General features: G+C 55.5%; 1 protein-coding gene across 15 annotated transcripts in view; it reads right to left on the bottom strand.

Annotated features, from left to right (window-relative positions):
- Positions 1-1,418: 1,418 nt before the first annotated feature.
- The window catches only part of KATNIP (katanin interacting protein), a 33,486-nt gene continuing 13,806 nt past the window's right edge, over positions 1,419-21,098 (bottom strand). For 3 of the 15 annotated variants that reach the window (XM_084817925.1, XM_084817929.1, XM_084817928.1), the window contains 15 exons: positions 19,659-19,799; positions 16,044-16,902; positions 13,425-14,165; positions 12,281-12,489; positions 11,754-11,829; positions 9,515-9,692; positions 8,396-8,561; positions 7,921-8,078; positions 7,713-7,777; positions 7,245-7,355; positions 6,832-6,971; positions 5,384-5,485; positions 4,614-4,774; positions 3,077-3,165; positions 1,419-2,811 (listed from right to left, as the gene is read on the bottom strand). In XM_084817925.1, the coding sequence (XP_084674051.1) occupies positions 2,753-2,811; positions 3,077-3,165; positions 4,614-4,774; positions 5,384-5,485; positions 6,832-6,971; positions 7,245-7,355; positions 7,713-7,777; positions 7,921-8,078; positions 8,396-8,561; positions 9,515-9,692; positions 11,754-11,829; positions 12,281-12,489; positions 13,425-14,165; positions 16,044-16,902; positions 19,659-19,799 (3,255 nt within the window). In that variant the 3' untranslated portion in view covers positions 1,419-2,752. Of the gene's footprint in view, positions 3,169-4,613; positions 4,775-5,383; positions 5,486-6,831; positions 6,972-7,224; positions 7,356-7,612; positions 7,778-7,920; positions 8,079-8,395; positions 8,562-9,514; positions 9,693-11,753; positions 11,830-12,280; positions 12,490-13,424; positions 14,166-16,043; positions 16,903-19,658; positions 19,800-21,098 lie in introns of those variants that run through there. The other 12 variants (XM_084817916.1, XM_084817919.1, XM_084817923.1 and 9 more) reach the window with 9 other exon arrangements.

The following is a 21,098-nucleotide window of genomic DNA, read 5'->3' as shown; positions in this document are numbered from 1 at the left end:
GAGTGATTTGATATGGGGAGCAGATGCTTGTCCTCTGGCGCTGGCTCATAGCACACCATCTCATTTCCTTGACAGCCCTCACTGGGATAAATATTCCTGGTACTATTCCCCCCCCCCCCCAATCACAGCCTGCTCTCTTGTTGGTAATGGAAATGTCAACTTGATTCATTTCCCCCAACACAGCACAGTCCATGAGAGGCTGGAGAGACAGATACCCTGGCGCTTCCAACAATGGTTTTCCCCCCCACCCAACATGAAGGAAGGTTCATGCCCCCCCTGGCTGGGCATAAACCCTGTGTTCTCCTCTGGGTCACCATTGTCCCAATTACACCACCCACCCCCTCCCACACAAATACGCTGCGAGATGTACCCCAATTAGTAGAGGGCAGCAGTGCAGTAAATTGGGGCAGGGGGAAGAGAACCAGTCCCCTCGTGATCCCACAGGAGACCCCCCCCCACACAGAAATTGCTTGAAGCTTGCTCTTTTTCTTTTCCTGGTGCTTTTGTAGCCCTGCAACATCCTCACCCTCCACCCCTTGGAGTGTCTCAAGCACAAGGATGGTCAACTTCAGGCATTTGGGATCTACTTTGGGCTTTTTACTTGATCCTCAAGATCCACCCACTGGAGCCAAGTGTTTGCATATAGTAGGTCAGACGACACGTAGCATTAACAAGGGGGGGAAGGGTGCCTCTGAGCACATGCTCAGTTCAGGGGTTTCTTCTCACAGCCAGCACTGAGCTCACTGTCTTCACACAAGCACTCGCGCCTGGTTTCCACCGAAGAGTTCTTTCAGCAGCCAGAGAGATGGGGACACATGCTTGCTGCTGCGCGGTGAAAGCCAGAAAGACCCGCCAGTCTGCCGCGAGCCACTCTGCACCCGGCCAGTGGATGCCCGTGTCCCTTTCGCCCACTCCAGCTGTGCAAACGAGGCCCCCTTCTCACCCCACTTCAGAAGCATCCTGGGGAAGCTGCCCGTGGACACGGAGGGCCTTGAGGCGGAGAAGCCCTTGGGCTCATCCCCAGGCGGCCTCTTCCACCCTTCCATCCCGGATTTTCTGCAGCAAGAAACGACAGCGGTGGGGGAACCTGGGAGGGCGACGAGGGGGAGCCACCATTGGGACCCTCGTAGCATTCTGTGAATGAGGCAGGGCAATGGCATGATAAAAGCCTCGTCAGGAAGCACCCGCCTTTGAGCCCAGCCTACTTCCCGGGATTGTTGTGCAGCTAAGGGAGGGGGGAGGGAGCAGGCAGGCAGAACATGTAATACATGCAGGGAGGCCTCCGCATCGCACGCGTGCCTTGGCTCTCGAGACACGAGATTTGGCCACGGAGGGGTGGGGCGGGGGCTCTTCGGCCCTCAGAGCGCCTCCGGGGTTGGGGGCGACTCCCACAGGCTTGTGCTGAAATAAGCCTGGGGCTTGGAAGAGATGCCCGGGGGGGGCCGCGCCAAGCGGCCAGTGGCAGGACTGAAGGCCTCTTTCAACGCCCAGGCTGCGAAACGCTGCCACAGCAACGCAGAGCTGGCAGGGGAGAAGGATGCCGAGGGCCCGGCGCCCTCCGTCGCGGGAGCGGCAGCCGAGGCGCGGGCTCGCGCTGCGCTCTCCCCCCCGCAGCGCGTGGAAGCGGCTGCCAGGGCCGCGCTGCAGCCCCACGTGCCAGAACGAAGCGGGCGACGGAGGGCGGCTGGTGGGGCGCGCGGGCGGCAGCGCGCCCCCGCCGTCGGGCGACGGCGGCAGGTGATGCTGCCGCCCAAGCCCCTCTAGCGGGGCGGGCAGCCGCGGCCTCGCCCGCCCACTTGCCTGGGGGAGGCGCCAGCACAGAACCAGCCCCGGAGCGGCTGCGCAAGGCAGCCCTGCGGCGAGGGGCGCGCGGAAGAGCCGCCGCCAGGGATGGCCCCCGCCCCCGCGGCCACCACGCAGGGGCGGGGGCAGCTGGGGCGGGGGCAGCTGGGCCGCCGGCCTCGGCCCGCACTCTCCGCGCCAGCCTCCGGGACGTGCGGCTGCCCCTCAGCGCAGGGCCAGGCGCAGCAGCAGGGACGCCCTGCCTGCGCCCAGGCCGGACGCCTCCAAGGCAGCCAGCGAGCGGCGCTTCTCCCGTGCTGGGAACAGCCAGGCCAGGCGGCTGCCGCTCCCCTCGCCCGGCCCCGCGGGTTCCAGACAGGGTTGCTGCCCGCCGGCTCGGCAGCGCGAGCGCCCGCTGCGGACGAGCACACGCTCTCCGAGCCAGGCGCGGCTGCCGTCCCAGCCCTCGCCTCGCCTCGGGCAGGAGCCCCCGGGTGGGGCGGGCGACCTTTTCGCACGCTTGGTGCTACATGCGGGGCGCCCGTTCAGGGCAGGATTTATTCGATGGGGTGCGGGGGGGGGTGCAACAGCAGACGGTGTGCTCCCCCACGCCATTTCCCAAGCTGGCCGTTCTCTCCCCGCATCTGTGTGCGGGGACCCCAAGGGAGCAGGGGGCCTTGTCCTGAGCCTGCCCCCGCCTGCGTGGCCCCAAATCCGCTGCCCTTCAGCCAAAGCCTCCCATGGCAAGGCAGCAGCCAGTGGGCTTCGGGGAACAGCTTTAATGGGTCTGCAGCAGAGAGCAGGGCCTCTGAGCGCGTCAGAAACACCCCCAGCAGAGCTGCCGCCCAGGTCCATTCATCGAGCTGCTCTCTGTGCAAGCAGCTGGTGCCTCTGGCTGAGGACTGGGGGCGGCCAGAAGCAAAGTCGCCAAGGGCTAGCCATGGCGGGGTGCTGGCCCATCCTCCTCTCCTCACTGCCTCGTCCTCCGCAGCAGTCCTTTGGCCTGAATGCAGGTTTGGGGACGAAGAGCTGTTGGGGGGAGGGGGAAGAGTGCTCTCAGCAGCTGCCACCCAGGCTGCCCTCTCCCAAGCCGCCACCCAGGCGTCCTCCGGCTCCGGCAAGGATGACGCAGCTGCAGAAGCGCTGGCACCACGTGCTGAAAAAACAGCAGGGAGGAGCCGCTGGGCTGGGGCTGGGGCCTCCCAGCCCAGGTGCCCACCCGCCCGCCACCCCCACCCCAGTTTTCCTCCAACACTCTGTGCACAGCAAGAGCAGAACCCGAACCCAATCGCACCTGGGTCAGCAGCCACCTGCCTCTTCCGGGAGGAGGAGATGACCTGATTTTCGTTCATCATCCGCACATCCTGGTCTTCCATGTGGTTGCTGCTGAGCCAAAAGAAACAAGCAAGGGGCTTCACCGGAAGGCAGGGCAGAGCTGGGGGTGGGGCGGGGCGGGCGCAGCAGCAGTGCGCTGCCAGAAGCTGCCCAGTACCCAAGGCCAAGCTGGAAGGGACGTGGATCAGGATGTGACTGGCCCTTGGTGTGGGCACCTTCTTTACTGAAGAACAGCAGCAGGGGGATCAGGATTGGGACCATGGTGAGGGTAAAGGTGTCCCCCCACCGCGCTGTTTAGTAAAGCAAAAACAAGCAGCCAAGGGTGACACGTTTAGTTTGGCTTCCCAGTAATTACATCCCACAGCCACAGGTCATTTCAGGTGGCTTCGAGATCAAAGATCTGCCCTTGCCAGAACTGGCAGGGGTGGAGAGGGGCAGAGCATGGACGTTTGAGTTCCGGACAACAGAGCACCCTCTGCCTTCAGGTGGAAGGGGCAGGAGTGAGAGTGGGTGGCCCTGGCTAGAGCTTTGAGCAAGCGCCCGCCCCGCTTTGAGACCCCAGGACAGCCTCTGCTCTGGAATAAAGGCTCAGGGGGAGCCCCACTCCACTCGCGTCTGACTCACGGAGGGCTGAGCACACAGCTGCCCCCCTTTTGCCAGCCCTCCCCACTCTACCCTCTGGCATGTGCACCTCCCCAGTCCTGGGGATGTCTCAATGAGGAACTTTTATGTGGTCCTGGGAACCTAAACACCAAGGAACCTCCTGCTCCCAAAGGCAGGTGGGCTGAGGCGCGCCAGCGGCCACTGCTTGCTACAGCCTGTGATGTCCCCCCTTCCCTGCAGCAGAGGATTCTCTGGAAGAGATGCTCAGCGAGAAGCTCCCTTCAGAACATGCTTGTCAAATTAGACTACTGCTTGTCACTTGCTTTCATTTGACCTTTATGGTGGAGGGATTTTATTTTTTATCATATCCTCCCAGGTAGAAATCCCTTCACTGCAGCCCCACCTTCAGGAGTGATAGCTTTTATGCTTCCCCAAGATGGGAAGGAAGCTGATGTTAATAATGGTGTCAGCACGGGGGTGGGGTGTGTGGGACACAGCACACTGGCCATAAAGCCGAGACATCCGTGCTCAGCTGCATGAACCTCTGTGGGCGAGACCAACGGGAAGTGGCTCCTTTCGCTGGAGAAGAGAGATGCCTCTGGGTTGGGAAGGGGGACAGCTCACGCTTCCCCCCAGGTTGGAGAGATGCACACAAGGATTTATCCTGGGGCCCAGGGAGAGAGAAGGGCGCACTGTTAGGCAGTCTGCACAGCTCAGGCGCAGAAGCTCAGGCAGGATGACCCGCATGCCCTCGAGTCTTGCTGAGAGGGGGAGCTGCTTTCAGCTGATGAAGCCAGGCCACCTGCTGGTGTGGCAATGCTGTGACTGAGCTGACAAGGAGAATGGCCCCCTGCCCACATGCTGGACCCCCCCCCCCCCGACACACACACTACCTGATGACCGTGCTCTTCTCTTGTCGGCAAATCTTCTCGTCGTCTGTAAAGAGAATGGTGTGATAGGGGACCATGGGCTCGCAGGTGGGGAGGATGCCCTGCACCAGGTGGCTCACCATCTCGAGAATGCCATTGTACACAAGCAAGTCGTCAACGAGGAGCTGGGCAGCAAGGAGAGAGGCCAACGTTAGCAGCGGAACAGTCTGAAGGGCCGTCCAGCAGGTGCCCCATCCTCTGCCGAGGATGACCTGGCACCCTGTGCAAAATCAGACTCCCCCAAAGCCTGGCCATGGTAGGAAGATGGCAACACAGCTGACCTTCCATCACCAAGCCCTGCCAGCTGGCCCCCTCTGCCCCCAGTCTTAAGCCCCCATTGCTGCCTGTTGGACTCCTGTCTGCTCCGCTGCATTCTGCATGTGCCAGGGAAGAGACATGGGAGGGCCTGCAGTCGTTGCCACAGACGGGTTCCCTGCATTGTCTCGTCTCCAGAAACACTGGGTATCCTGTGCAGGAGCAGAGCCCTGCTTTGCATGCAGAAGGTCCCAGTTCCGCCTCTGGCAGCCTCGCCGGTGGAAACATGGACCTTGAGGATGAGGAAGGCCCGAGACTCTGGGAAGCTGCCGCCAGCCACAGGGGACAACGATGGGTTCATTGCTCCCATGACATCTCTTTCAAAGCTGGAGGCAGTGAACTATAAATACCAAACCTGACAGATGAGAACCTGGAAGACCAGAGGATGGCAGTAGCAGAGTTTGTGAGCAAGCGCTTACTCCGAATTCTTTGACTCCTCTGTGGGGAGTTTTTGCATAATTCCACAGCTTGATCATGGAGACTGTCGTGGGCAGGTCAAAGACAACATAGACACGATTTACCTGCCCCAAAAGCAAGCAAGCCAGTTAGAGTGGAACGCAACCAACCATGCCAAGCACATTCGGCCTCGAGACCTGCGCGTCACTATTTTCATTCCAGCCAATGTATTTCTTGTACATGTCAGAAATGAAATCCCAATCAATGGGTTGAAACAGCTCTGGATAGTGGAATATTTGGCTATGGGACATAACTTCTTGCCATCCTGCTAGCGAGTCAGAAAGGAGATGCTGCTGCTGAAGATTGCTGCTCCCCAGCCACATCCGTTTGCCAGGGCATCGACCCTCCCTGCTCTGTTGCTCTCGGTAGGAGGCGACCTAATTGGCCACTTTTGGGGGTTCTTTGTGCCGTTTCTTGACATGGACTAGAAGGTGGATTTCCCAGTTCTGGCTGGCTGATTGTATTTAATTTCTTTCTTACATTTTTAAACCACCCACCGGGGGGTGTACAAATAGATTAAAATCAAAGTAAAACCAGCAGCTTTTCCCAGTAGTAATGTATGGCTGTGAGAGCTGGACTATAAGGAAGGCTGAGCGCCGAAGAATTGATGCTTTCGAACTGTGGTGCTGGAGAAGACTCTTACGAGTCCCCTGGACTGCAAGGAGGTCAAATCAGTCCATCCTAAAGGAAATCAACCCTGAGTGCTCATTGGAAGGACAGATAATGAAGCTGAAGCTCCAATATTTTGGCCACCTAATGCGAAGAGAAAACTCCCTGGAAAAGACCCTGATGCTGGGAAAGACTGAAGGCAAAAGGAGAAGGGGACGACAGAGGATGAGATGGCTAGATAGCATCACGGATGCAATGAATATGAACTTGAGCACGCTCCGGGAGAGAGCGCAGGACAGGAAGGCCTGGCGTGCTATGGTCCATGGGGTCACGAAGAGTCGGACACGACTGAACGACTGAACAACAACAACAAAACCAGCAGCGCACGCATAAGACAGTGCTACGAGCTACAGGCACTAAAAATTCCTAAAATGCCTGGGAAAATTAAAAAGTCTTCTTCCCCTGGCACCCAAAAGACCTCAACATAGGCATCAGGTGACCCTCTCTGGAGAGGGCACGACACAGGTGGGCTGCTGCTGCAAAGGCTCTCTTTTGCGACCACCACCTTGCCTCCTCAGGTGGGGCTCCTGGAGGAGGGCCTCAGACCACGATGACCTTTGGGACTGGCTCACAGCTGCACTGTGGCTTTCCAGGCTGACATTCAGGGCAGCCCGGACTTGACTCCCACTGCAGGGGGGCTGGCCCACCCAGAGCTAGAGACAGGCAAGCCAGTTCAAGGAAGAGGCAGCTGCCAGCCCAGCACTCAGAAGGTCTCTCTAGGCCTGTGCCAGACAACGCGTACCACGCCAGGGAGAATTGGTGCCAGCCACACGTGGCTCCCGTCGTTGCCGTCGTTCACGCCATCAATGAGCTTGTCCGGCGTCCGGACATCTCCACAGACACCTTCCAAGATGTTGACACTGTCTGGGAAAGCAGCAATGTCTGCAGCACCAGCTTGTCAAGGGCAACCCCTGAACCACCACACAAGATGCCAAAGCCCAGCTTGCAAGCTGGCCTGCTCGGCACCCCTCTGGCCCGCAGGAGCAGTGGCAGGAGACCCGCTTGCAGGAGCTGCACGGAGACTTGGCCAGTTCCCACGTGGTCAGCCCAAGCGTCAGCTGAGGTGGAAGGGGCACCACCTGCCCCCCCCAGTCATTTGTGAGGGATCATTTGCAGGGCAGCCAGATGACCTCGCTCGCTTCCTGGAAAGGATACTGTCTTCGTGGAGGAAAATCTTCTCTCCACATTCGTTGTACAGCTCCAGTCCATTCAAGCCCATGTAATATGGATCACCCCAACTTGTGAGAAGCTGGAACTGGAAAATGACTGGCAAGAGGATATTGAGGAAATATTTGTTTAAGAAAAATGGTGGAACCAATGTGAGTATCTGCTTCAGGATGGATAGTCAAAGGGATGCCCAGCGGGTGGCCTTTTTGAGGGAGTCCCCGATCCACAGGCTGGCCCGCAGCAGCTTGCCCATCGCCTGCTGCCCCCCCCGGGGGGGGGACATACGACTTTCCCACTTGCAGTGCCAGGAATACTGTGCCTCCCTCCCTGCTTGTCCCAGTGAGAGGGCCACGCACCTCCCTTGAAGCAGCGCTCCAGTCACGACTCCTGCCTCCCTCCCGGGTGGAAACACTGCCCCCAGAGACTGGGGGAGGAGGGCAATCCAGCCAAGGATACACCCACAGGGCATTAATGGCGCCTCATAGTCCATGCTGGCTTGTTCCACTTTCTTCGCTTCCGTACTGTCAAAAGATGAGCATGTGCGGCATGAGTGCCTCAGGACAGCCAGCGTGCCACCCCCGGCATTTATTTTACAGTTCTGGCTCATAGCCAGAACTGGCCTCTGGGGCAGTGGCGGGGGGTCCTCGCTGCCTGGCTCCCTCACCGCTCATGCGCAGCCATCACTGGGGGTCCTGCCAGGTAGTCCACAAAGAGGATTTCTTGAGCAAAGTCAAAGTGGCAGTTGCCAGGTCCTTTGCGGATGAGAAAGCCTCCTGGGGGGGAGATGCAGTAGCCATCCAGCCACACATGGACCACCTTTGCCTGAGGGAGACAGAGAGCACAGAGAGCGGTTCCACCCGAGGAGCTTAGCCCCTGGAGAGTTTGTGGGATGAAGCTCCTGGGAGGCACCGGGCCTCTCCCGAGCCGGCGTCCCCAGCTCCGCCATCCAGATGGCTGCATGGCCCGGAGAGCGGCAGCCGGCAGGGGTGCTTTCGAGGTGCCAGTGAGACCGTGGGGGGCGGGGCACACACGCAGCAACTCCCTCCTCTTTGTTTCCTATGCATGGAATGTGTGGACTCTGCCAGCAGCCTATGGAAAGTGTGATGCCTTCGGCAAGGCTGCTGGGGCCCCCTGCGTACCCCTCGGTATGTGTCCTCGGGAGATTTATTGTAGTTCCAGATGCGCAGGCCGGCCACCGTTTCCACTTGAGTGAAGAGGATGCTGACCGTGTGGTCTTCCCCAGGGCTGAAGGGAATGAGCCACATGTGCTCATCTTCCACGGTGATGTTGCTTCCATCAATTAATCTAGGAGAGGGAACAGAGAGCAGCCCCTGGGCAGGTGGTTTCTGCAGGAGATGTCCGCCAGAGAAATCTCAGAGGAGGACACCGTGTTTTGTTGTTTCACAGAGGAGAAAAAAATATTGATGGGAAAAATATTACAATTCTAAAATGAAGGTGACAGCAAGTCCCACACTCATTCCAGCAAGTCCCACACTCCCTAATCTCTCGAGTCTTGTTGTTGCCCAAATTCTGATTCCAGTTTGGCCACCGTCGGGTGTTAGCTCCTCAGATTCTACCATTACAATGAAAAACACCCCAAAACACCACCTCCCCATGGTGGTTTTTTATCTGATTTGCCAACTCCCCAGATTTGGCTTCTGTATCTTGCCTGCAGGCCGCCCATTTCGGCCTTTTAGGAAGGTATCCCCTGTTCCTGTGCCAGAGTGAGGCGGAGACTGCTGGGCACATGCTAGCGCTTGTCATCAGCAAGAGCACCAGGAGATGGGACGTTTCCAGTTGCCCCCACAGAGGAGTCACCTTGGAGGCGCCTGCTGTGGATGGAGGGCCATGAGGGTCGCTAGATGCACGGGCTCCCTTGTTCCTGGTGCTCCCTCTAGCTGGCTGTGCCCTGCTCCCGCATTCTGCTCAGCGTGAGCCACATGCATGGCCGTGGAAATGTTTTAAAAAAGCGGGCCCAAGTGACTGCTCTCCAGTGCCCAAAGGGCCTGGAATGAGGCACCCGGCAGGGACTTGGCAGCTGCCTGGGGCAAGGGGCCTCTAGCCCTGCGGGCTTGCCAGGGAGCTGGGTTCTGAGTCAGCCACGTTGCTCTCGCACTTCTGAACTCCTCCCAGAATAACCCTCAGCAGGACGTGCATGTTCAGGGGCAGCCCATTGTCTGGGGGGTTAGCTCCCTGTTTGCCAGCAGCCCCTCCTGCCCCCCCCCCCGCTCCCACCCTCAGCCTGCAGTGATACTCACTTATCTAAGGTCCTGGAGTCATCTGTGTACTCCGCAAGATCGTTCAGATCCCGAGGAGAGGCAGAGAGTTGATCCACAGAGAATGGGATCGCCTGACCATCCTTCCCGACCACTTCAAGCCCTGTCAGCCCAAGGTAATGTGAGTCTCCCCAAGAAACAGTGAAGTTGAGCAGGAGACCTAAAAGGAGGCAGACATGGTGTGGTATCAACTCCTGGGGAATGCCTCCAAAGGAGAGGCCCTCACCTCACTCCAGGAAAGGGACTGTGTATCTACGTGACCTCCTCTCCCAGGGAACTGGGACAATTTGGCCATGCTAGCTGGGGACCCAAATGATTCAGAGGAATTCACTATGCACAGGAGGAAGAGGCAACTCCTGGCTTGGAGACACAAGTGTTTGGCTGAAACAGGAAAGGAAACCTCCAGCTGAAGCTGCTGAATTCAAATGGGGGAAAGCCCAGTGGGGAGATGATGCACAACCAGAGAACTGGGAAGTGCCAGAGGCAAGACTGGGAACCTTTGCAATGTGCTGCTAGTGAAGAAAACACCCATCTACTTATTGGGCGATGCTGAAGTTACAGATTTCACTATAGGGAGACTGGAGACACCACAACATCCCACTCCTCTTATGCCTGATAGCAGAGCACACCTGGATTCTGCTCTAAGGTTAAAAGAGGACAGAAACAAGTTATCAGCTGGGGCTGTTTCTCCTGCAGCCAGCAAGCAGTTCCTCTGCCATTCTGGGAAGCTGGTGCATGCACGCACACACGCACGCACTCTCACTCCAGGCAGTTTTAGGAGTGCCACAGAACCCCCAAGGTTGGAAGAATGAAGTGGCTTTTTAATAGGCTGCATCCAAAATGCCTCCCTGTAAAAGACAAGCCACTTCCCAGGTTTCTGTGCTTCAGTGTCTAAATGGACATTCTCGGCACCATCCTAAGATGCAAGCACCTCTCTTCTCCCAAAGGATGCGTCCACCTTCAACTAGAACCACAGAATAGTAGGGTTGGAAGGGGCCTATAAGACCGTCGAGTCCAACCCCCTGCTCAATGCAGGAATCCAAGTCAGAGCATCCTTGACAGATGGCTGTCCAGCCTCGTCTTGAACGCCTCCAGTGTGGGAGAGCCCACTACCTCCCTAGGTCATTGGTTCCATTGTCGTATTGCTCTAACAGTCAGGAAGTTTTTCCTGATGCTCAGCCGTAATCTGGCTTCCTGTCACTTGAGCCCATGATTCCGTAACCTGCACTCTGGGATGATAGAGAAGAGATCCTGCCTTCCTCTCTGTGACAGCCTTTCAAGTACTTGAAGAGCACTATCGTATCTCCCCTCAGTCTTCTCTTCTCAAGGCTAAACATGCCCAGTTCTTTCAGTCTCTCCTCACAGGGCTTTGTTTCCAGTCCCCTGATCATCCTCGTCGCCCTCCTCTGAACCCTCTGCAGCTTGTCTGCATCCTTCTTCAAGTGCGGTGCCCAGAACGGGACACAGTACTCCAGAGGAGGCCTGATCAGTGCTGAGGCGAGGGGAACTAGCACTTCCCGGGATTTGAAAGCGATATGTCTATTAATGCGGCCCACAATGGCGCCTGCCTTTTTTACAGCCACATCGCACTGCTGCAGCTCAGCGACAGCTCAGCTCCCCCCTCCTGAGCAGGGCCCCTCAGGAGTTGTGCTTCCCTGCCCCCGCCTCCCCTACACTGCCCCCCAGGGAGAGGGTGGGGTAGCCTCACTTGCCACCCATGTACGTGTGGGCGCTCTCTGGCCGGTGTGCAAAGAGGCAGCTGAGCATGTTGCTGACTCCCTCACAAACTGCTTCCCTGGCTCCAAGTGGATCTGGGGCAGCAAGATGGATGCCGCTGGGGAAGCTCACAAGGCGGGCATGAAGGGGCAGCCATGGTCACCAGGCATTCAGAGGTATACTGCTTGTGCGTGTGGAGGCTCCATTTAGACACCACAACAAACAGGCACTGATGGACTCCTCTTGTTCCATGAAATTCCCTGATCCTTTTAAAATGCATCTAAGATCACAGCCATCGCTTATTTATTGCAATTCTAAACTGGCCAACAGCCAAGACACCTCTGCTGGTGGAAGGCCATGGTGCACCGCCTCAAGGGACGCTAGCCGCAGCCTGGGCTGAACCAGCTGCCCCAGTCCTGGCCTCGTGCACTGAGCGGTGGGGCAACACTACAAGCAATGTGCAAGACCTCAGGGCACAAAAAGGGTGAACCGGGGGAAGACTTACATTTCCCAGTGCAGACGCCGGGCTCCTTGGCCATCATCTCCGGGACGGACTCTGGCACAGCCTCTTGCTTCCGGCTCTAGAAAAGGTTGGAGTCGTTGTTTTGTCATGGGCTGAACCAGAGCCAAACTTGGCCTATTTCCCAATAACTGAAGCTCTTGCAGTAGGAGAACATGCACTGGGCCTTGCAAGATACAGGCCTGCCCACAGCAGAGAAATCTGCTCCTGCCCTCTGTGGTAGAGTAAACCACGTGGGCCCCCTTGCTGTCCCCTGGAGAGTCAGGGTGCCATGGGGAGCAAGGGGGGAGTTCCTCCTCCCAGCCACCATGGCACTGACTTCCCCGGTCTTGGTTGCAAAGTCCACTGTCCCCATTCTACAATCTGGTAAAGCATCCTTTCCTACAGTATTCAGCTCCATGGGGGTCCTGCATGCCCCCTTGCCCTCTTTGCCAGCTTTGGGCTCAGCTGTACCACCATTCTGGACTCCTGAGGGGCCAGGAAAGACCCCTCATCCTCAAGAGGGATTCTACCTGCTTGTCTTCCGTCCTGGAGCCAGCTTGCGTGAAGGGTCTCTCATCCCCTTCCCTGTCAGCAGTTCTCGGCCTCTTCAGCTCTTCCTCGTACCTCAGGCTGCCGACGCTTTCCACTTCCTCGTCATAGGACTCATCGTAGCAGAAGATGGCCTCCAGAATATCTTCATCAGTTGTGAACAGGATGGTGTCCCCAAATTGCTCTGGAGCTGAAATATCGACAGCCCTACGGTGACGACACCCTGGAGTCCGCAGCCCCAAGTGCTGAGGCCCTCCCAGTCCTTCAGATTCTGCAGTAATGAGGAAGACCCCATGAGGAAGGAGCCACACAGCCGCTGCTGGAGGAGAGCTCCGTGCTCTGGAGACCCCCCCCCCAGCATTAACAATACAGCAGGCAGCCTCCGCATCAGGGACGTGGCTGGGCCCTGCAAGATAAGAGCTCCTGAAGAGGCTGCACAGCTCAGGAAATGCTGTGGGTGCTCCGAGGGAAAGTGGTTTGGGGCAAGGCTGCTTACTACAGTCAAAGGAAACCATCAGAACAAAATAAGATAAACAAGTGTCAACTCAGGGTCAGGCCCAGGCAGACAAGAGGGGACCATTGAGGGAGCTCTGTGAATCTCGCCACCTCCAGGGCCCTCCGCCCACTGCAGGAACAATTGGAAGCTTCCCATCTCCTAGTGACCAGCCAGGAGAGACACAAGGAAGGGAGCCAGGGGGCAGGAGATCGTGCTGGGGGAGCTCTGCAGGAGGGAAGAGGGGCTCCAGGGACACGCAGGACCAGCCTCCTTTCAAGACATGGGGAGACTCTGCTCAGGTGAATACAGGAGACAAGGCCTCTGCCACTCTCCTAACAGACCCACTCTCCTGACCTCTCCAGCCATACTTGTGTGGGCCCAGAGGCCCTGCCCTGCCCAGGAGAGGAGGACTGGCTGCATGGCCTTGCCCCCACTCAAGGCTTCCCACCTTGTTCCCAGCATGTTTGCTTCCACAGCCAAGAGCTTCCTGGGCCAAAGAGAAGGAGGGCTGGCTGGCTGGCTGGCTGACCAGAGCTAAGCCATCTCTGCCAGCCTCCTTTGCAAGGCAGAATTTCAAGGGGAACAAATAAAAGCTGGAAGGACAGGCAGGCAGCCCCCACCCCCCGCACCTCCGGCAAGTGTCCCAGAAGCCTTGGCAATTTCCCCTTTGAAGATGCAGTGTTCATCCAGCCGCATGGAGATGTCCTTCACACCCCGGAAGGAGTGGATGCGCGACTTGTTATAGTTCCAGATGCGAATCATGGCTACCTCACACGGCTTTGCAAAGTCCAGAAAGATGCTGTGAGGCTTCCCAGGGGTGAAGGGAGCCAGCCAGAGGTGCATGTCATCCTGTGTCCGGTTGACCCCATCCAGTAAATTGGCTGCCACACGGGGGTCTTTGCCGTAGGCCGGCAAGACGTTGATGTCCGGTGGGTTGGCTTCGATGCGAACCACGTGGACAGGCTTTCCGTGGGAGCTAAACAGCTCGATCCCATTGAGACCAACATAGTGCCTGTCTCCCCAGGTCGACTGGATATCGATTCTCAAATGCTGTCCGCAAGGCAGGACTGGGATTTTAAAGGCGCTCCCATCCTCCAGGTCCAGGCAGCTCTCGCCTCCCTGCCATTTTGGAAGCACCTGCCCACCATCCTTTGTCCGGAGCTTCGGATTTCCTTGCCGGCTGATTTTCTGCTGATGGAGAAACTCATCAAAAATGTCCCCTTGGAAATCCATGTTGGAGATGCGGCCACGGTGCGAGTGGTTGAACTTCAGGAGGGAATTCCATGACTCCTGCAGAGCATGATCCCGAGAGCTGGCCCACTTGGCGCGGGAGGGCCTCGGGCAGCCCCTGGAAGGTGGGGGAGCCTCACCTGAAAGGGAAAGCAGAGGGCATCTGTCACAGGCCAGGATGAACACAACCGGCCAATGGCGAGGGACAGAGCCGGGGTGGAGGCAGGCTGACAAAGCCAGATTTGGGGAGAGGGTGGAATGGAAAGGGCTAATGGGAACTGTGTGTATGTTGACATTTTTTAAAAACACTTTCAATCAAACAATAACAATTAGCTAATAGTGGTGTTTGCTTTGCTGCGCCCTCCTGCGGTAGTCTTGCATTGACACTGTGGTTCCCAAATGTGCCCCAAACTTTCTTTAACGTTAGGATGCCCAAAAGACACCCTACAGTCAGTGACTCTGAGGCACGCTGGGGGCGGGGAGGGGGGCTGAATTTTTGCAGAAAAGACTCTGCAAAGCTCTTGGAAATGGGTTGACAAAACGGACTAAACTTTTCCAAGTTTTGATTCCATGGCAAGCAAGCTACGATGGCCACATTTAACTAATGCTAGGAGGTTTTTAAAATTTTCTACAGGCTTTCTGAGTGCTGGACCCACAATAGGCCTGAGAAGGAGGGACTCTGCCGGCCATGTGACACAGTTAGCCAACTGCTTTGTTGTGAAACAACATATTAAGAAAGATCTAAAAAGGAAGGAAATCCAATTGCGGAAGCTTTATGTGCCCCTGGTACAAAGTGGGCAGGGATGCCAATTTTCTCATGTGGTTCTATCCTGCTATCAAAGGGACAAATGTGCAGCCAAGAATTACTGGCTTCAATTCCTCACAAGATGATGGAATCTCGTTAAAGGATTTGTATCAGATGAAACACACCCCTGAACTACTAAACAAGGAGAATTTAAGCAGAGAAAATGAAGAGAGGTTTAGGGCTTCCAAACACAGATTGCTCTCCCTTCCCATACATTGCAGATTGGTGCTCCCTGAAAGAAATGCCCCGCTCAGTGCAGCTCAGAGCTGAGCTCATCAGCACAGCCCCACCTGACTCTGCACTTGAGACAGAGCATGGAGATGGGGGAAGGGAGAGCCTGTTGCTATTTATGGGCTCCGGCAGTTGAGAAAGGAGGGTTATCTGGTCTGGGGAAACAAACACGGTCTTGTCCTCAAAAGATATTGAGAGCAAAGAAATTCAACCCTGTGCATATCTGGCCTTTCCTCTTTTGCCCCCTGACCCTCCAATGCTCTAGCAATGAAGACCTTGGCTCAGAATATGGCCCAATTGCTGTCCAAATGGGATTGGCCGCAGAACTGTTCCTCGGTCATAGTCAGTGCTGTGAGCAGATGGCAGATGAGCAAGAGATTCCCAGAACCGCATATAGAAGGAGCCAAGCGGCACCCAGCCAACCCCTTCAGGCAAGGGAGGGAGGCCCACCTGCAGGCACACATCCGCCCCCCAGGCATTCCACGCCTTGCAGCTTCCTCATGGAAGCAGGTTCTCCACTCCCAGCGTTGTCATGATTAGAATGTTTCACTCTATGGATGGCTGCCATAAACCTGGAATGTGGGGGCAAAACCCTCCCCCTGAGGGCAGCCACCTGGGTGTTCAGCTGAAGGTGGAAACTTTGCCAAGGAATGCCGTTTTCAGCAGCTTTCACGCACGCTCCGGCTCAGAGCAAAACACCTGCACAGATGTACCACTCTCAGCAGCCCTGCTGTGTGCTCCTGTGGCCTCCTGTCTGAGAGCACGCCAAGGCACCCTGAGAAGCGGCTGATGGAGAAGAGCCCAGAGGTGGGGGCAGAAGACCACACTTTCGGTCTGTGGCAAGCAGTCTAGCCCTCACCGTGGAAAAGGATCCTTCCAAAAGAACGCCGAGTCAGCTCACACTGGTTGGCTGGCCGGCCGGCTGGCCAGAGGACCCCACAGAGAACCTGAGGGGAGCCGGCTAGTGCTGGCCAGCTCTTACCTGTGTCAGGCGGCGCCTGCTCCCTGCACAAGACACAGCTGAACTCGTCCTTTCCTCTGCCTCTGACACTTTGTCCTGGAGGAAGCAGCTCAGCTGGGCAACTGTGCTTGGAAGGCAGTGGATTCAGGAAGTCCAACTCAGGGGTGGAGTCCTCTTTCTTTGCACTCCCTAGGCGGAGCTTCCCATCCACATCTGGAGTCCGAATGCCGGATCTCTCGGACTCGGCGTGATAGAGATGGGGGCTCCCATCAGTTATTCTTAGAGAATCCCTCTTGATGCTCTCAGCGGGCAGCGGGACATACAGGTCCAACATGGGCTCAGATACAAGCCATGGGGGCGGCTTCTGCTCAGCAGAGCAGACTGGGCTCCTTCCTTTCGCCTCAGGAGGGGGCATAATCCAAGGGAGGGAAGCTAAACTGGGCAACTGAGACAGTTTCCTTCCAGAAAGTTTCTCCATTTGCTCACTCAGGGAAAGATCATCCTCAGACTGGACAAGCTCTGCAGTGTCTGCTGAGAGCGCGCTCTCAGCCGTTGCTCTGGAACCTGGGTCTGATGCTGCTTGGAGACCTTCCTCCAACTTCACAAGACTGACAGAGTTCCCCTTTCCCTCAGGGCAATTTCCTTCTAAGGAAGGCTTCAGATCTGACAATACCCTGCCAGGCTCCTGGCTCCGGGCCACAGTGGGCCAGCCCCTCCCTTCCCTTCCCTTCGGGGTGAGGGAGGCGTTTGCCGGGAGCTCGATGGTGGTGCAGCTGCTGCCATCAGCATCAGTGTTCAGACAGCCTTTTCGCAGCTCGCCAGCAAAGATGAGGTGCCCATCAACATAGACGAGGACACTCCTTGCTCCAATATCAAGATCCTGAAGGAACACAGAGAAACAAAATGTGGACCTGTGCTTCGCTAGAGTTATTTGTTATAACACTTCCTTCCCTTCTGATGAATCCCAAATTGTAATGTGTAAAGAGAGACACCCAATCAGCAGAAAACTAAAATTACGCTAAAAGCTCAATTTCAACGCATGCATAGTCTCCTGCTAGTATCTTCCTGGGAATCAAACATGCAAGGAAGGTACTGAGAAGCTGGCTGCATTTGGATGTTATACTAAACTGCTGTGGCCCCCCCACCTGTGGAATGAACTCCCTAGAGATGGTTCGCCTGGCACCTACGCTGTACTCCTTCCGGCGCCAGGTGAAGACCTTTTTATTCTCCCAGTTATTTCACCACTGTAGCTTCCTAATGTTTTAGTCCTGGTGTTTTAAATCTATTTTTTAAATCTCTGCATTGCTGCTAGCTTTTATTCTGAATTTATTGTTATATTGTGGTTTTAAGCTTTCATATTTTATTTTGTTTTATGCTGTACTTTGTGGTTTTAATTTCTGTGAAATTCGCCCAGAGAGCTTCGGCTATTGGGTGGTATAGAAATGAAATAACTAAATAAACCAAAGATGAGCAACCTTTTTGCCCCTGAAGTTGGCTTGTTTCACAAACCATGGTTAACATTAACCACAGTTTAGGATTTGTGCACAGGCTAAACTGTAGTCAACCTACAATAGAAACAGGGCTTCCAACCTCCTTGCCACTGCGCCAGGATGGGGGAGCGCATAAGCCCAAGACTTGCTCAGGCTTGTTCTTGTTTGGGGCTGTATACTGGTCGGCAAGGCCTGGGCAAGGCCTGGGCAAGGCCTGGGCAAGGCCTGGGCAAGGCCTGGGCAAGGCCTGGGCAGGCATCCCATCACCCACTCACAGCCTTCCCCCATTCACCCCCCTCCCAGTCAGACACACACACAGTCATGGAGGGGACTGGCACACTCACTATCCTCCCCACACAATTTCTCTCCCCGCAGCCCACCACACACCCATTTGGCAGGCAGCGGGGGCATGATTTTCATGGGGAGGACAGTGTGTGGGGATGATCCTCCCAGCACAATAGCCTCCCCATCACAACCCACTCCTCCAAGCCCACCGCTCAGCTGTTTGGCGGGGGGGGGGAGCATGATTTACATGGGGAGGAATCTGACAGCAGGCCCTGAGGGCTGCCGGCTGCCCACATGTGCTGATCCTTGGCTTGAAGCATCAAGAATGAGCCTGCTCAAGCCTCAGGCTCATGTGCTCCCCCGTCCTGGCAGGGTGGCAAGGAGACTGGAAGCCCTGTTTCCATTGTAGATTACTTACAGGCTAGCCTGCTCCTGAATCCTAAACAGTGGTCAATATTAACTATGGTTTGTTGAAAAAAGTCTATTTCATACCCTGTGGCTTGAAGCTGGCTTGTTTCAACAAACCATGGTTAATGTTAACCCCAGATTTTCTGAGTTTGGATGACATGACAAATCATGGTTAATCTAAAACATCAGGAAAGCTTCTGAACTATTCCTTGCGCTGCTTCGGAGGCAGAAGGGAGCACAGAAGCCTCAGGCATCATGCCGCGTGATCTCTTAATAATGAACTGTGCTGTAGGGTTACGTCTGAATGGAGCTGTTCTCTGCCTATGCAAACTGGCACTCCGGCCTTCAGCCTGTTTTTCTGGGCCAGCTAAGGGTTCCATTTGCAGAGTGTTTCTCTCCATCCATTAAACTCTTACATTTACTCCATTTTGTTTGGGGCAATTCCTCTTCACTTCAGAGCCTGGACTAAGGGCCTATTCTCAAGACCCCTGGACAGTTTGATCAGCCAAGCATCCAGCCCACATGGTGCCTGTATAAAGAAAGCCGGCAAACAACCCGCACTTCTGCCACCTCTTTGCAGGGGAACGTGGGATTTTTAAAGCTCAGAAAGCTGCTGCTCTTTGTTTTCATGTTTCCATACATTTGTACTGCTGTATCAACACCTCCATAACAGCACAGACAAGAACCAGTCAGAAAGGATCAGGCTTAGCTTGACTATAATCCAGAACAGAAAATCCCTCTTTCACACAGTACCTGCAGCCATTCTGAAGAAGGCATCCCAGCGGGCGCTTTGGAGCAATTTTCACAGAGAACTGTTTGCCATCTGCTGTGGGAGGTGGCTTTTGTTACACAAAACATTTGAGAGCCCTGCTACGCATGTGGGCTCAGTATGTAAGCCGTGCTATGTGTGCAGCTGGACCTCCAGGGCTTGGGAAAAGCTTTAAGAAATAAAACCCAAGGGAGAAAGTCCCCCCGCACTCCATGAGGACTGAGCATGCTTAGTGGCCACAGAATGACTGCGTGGAGGGGAGGGGGAATGGAACAGAGTATCCTGAAAGATGGCCTGGCCTGGCTGGCAGACTGAATGGGAGCCCTCCGTGTCCCACTTCATTGCAGCAACAGCTCCTGGTACAAGAGACGCTTAGGTTTGAACATCTCTCTCTCAGACCATACTTAAAAACAAAATTAGAACAGAACCTCATCCTATCCAGACTCTGCTGCCTCCCTCTGCAGTTCAGGAGGTATTACAATGTCTCAAAGCCAATGCCAATCTGAGCATTTCTGCAGCTTATGGTTAAAGCAGGGGCCAGAATGAAACTCACTGCTGCAATGCCACTTTGCCCATCTCCCATCTCCTGCCTACTCTGCTAGATAACCACTACTGAGGTCTGGTTCACAACTGAGAATGGAAATGCCACATTCAGAGATGCCCAAGGTTGAAGCAGTCACTTACATCAAGGACAGGTGTGCTATAATTCCAAATCCTGATCTGGGAGAGCCCAAAGTCGCCTGACAGACTGGGATTTCGAACCACAAAGTACAGCTGCACTGGAGGCTGGAAGAGACACGTCCAGGGGAAATGCTCTCTGCTGACCTATAACACAATGATCAGATGTTCTCCCCTGGACTCTTGCCTTTGTCCAAATGTCCAGCAAGCAGCCAGGAAGAACAGAAAGGAAGGAATAACAACTTGAGCACCACATTCCTGTAAGGGAGGGCAGCTTCTCTCTGCCTGTGAGCAAGTGGCAGGATCATCACAGCTCAAGAAAGCCTTCCTGGAGGTGCAGCTGCAGGTCAAAGGCAGGACTGTTCATTCTAATCAAATTAATCAGCTTTATGGCTTGTAAGGATCCCAACAGGACACTGACATACAGATTAGTGGCAGAACCTTCGAGAGAGGGCAGCATCTCTGACCACCTCCCTTCTGGGAGTCCACTAGTCCACCTGGCTAGGCTCCAAACGTTTCTCAAGCACACCAAATTTACTGATGTAGAGCATTACAAATGCAAAAGTTTTAAAGATTTCAAACATGCCAGTGCTTCAAGTGACAAGATCCCGTCACACACACCCTGCCCTCCACCCCTCTGTCTTCTGCTGTTTCTTCACTCTCACTGTTAAAGCTAGAAAAGCTCACTGTTGCTCCATCATTGCACTTCTAGTCAATGGCCCCACTCTGAGGGAAGAAAGAGCTCCTCAGTCTTCGAACTGCTCATCTTGTGCCCATTCTGCAGGCCTTGCCCAGGACCCTGCTTGGGGCCTTTGCTGTTTGGAGGTAAACAGGCACCTGTCTGGAACACAGCACAGCCAGGCTCAGCCCCCACAACAGCCGCAACAACCTGGCCCATTCACACCAGTTCCAGCCATCACTCTCCACAACCTGAGCAGAAGAAAAGAAATGACTAAAACCCACCATGCTAAGAACAGAAGAAGAGCCCTGAAGCTGGATCAGACCCAAGGGAACTCTGTCGTCCAGCATTCTGTTTCCACAGTGGCCAACCAGATGCCCCAATGGGAAGCCCACAAGCAGGACATGAGTGCAACAGCGTAACCTTCCTTCCCATGTGCCCCAGCAACTGGTGTACATAGGCTCACTGCCTCTGCTACTGGAGGTAGCACATTGCCATCAGGACTAGTAGCCATTGGCAGCGTGCTCCTCCATGAATTTGTCCAACCCCCTCTTAAGGCCATCCAAATTGGTGGCCATCACTACATCTTGTGGTAGTGAATTCCACCATTTAACTCTGTGCTGTGTAAAGAAAACCCTTTGATCTGTCCTGAATCTCCCACCTATCCATGTTCTCCACATCACACATAATTTTAGACATCTCTACCATGCCTCCCCTTTTGCTATGCTAAACAGCTCCACTAAGGGGCAGAAAGGTGCTTAAGAAGA

Source organism: Heloderma suspectum, chromosome 12 (assembly GCF_057233095.1).
Source record: "Heloderma suspectum isolate Gila_16-S chromosome 12, 16-S_ref, whole genome shotgun sequence".
Lineage (NCBI taxonomy): Eukaryota > Metazoa > Chordata > Lepidosauria > Squamata > Helodermatidae > Heloderma > Heloderma suspectum.
The sequence above is the reverse complement of the archived record's forward strand: the minus strand, read 5'-3'. Positions and strand labels throughout refer to the sequence as shown.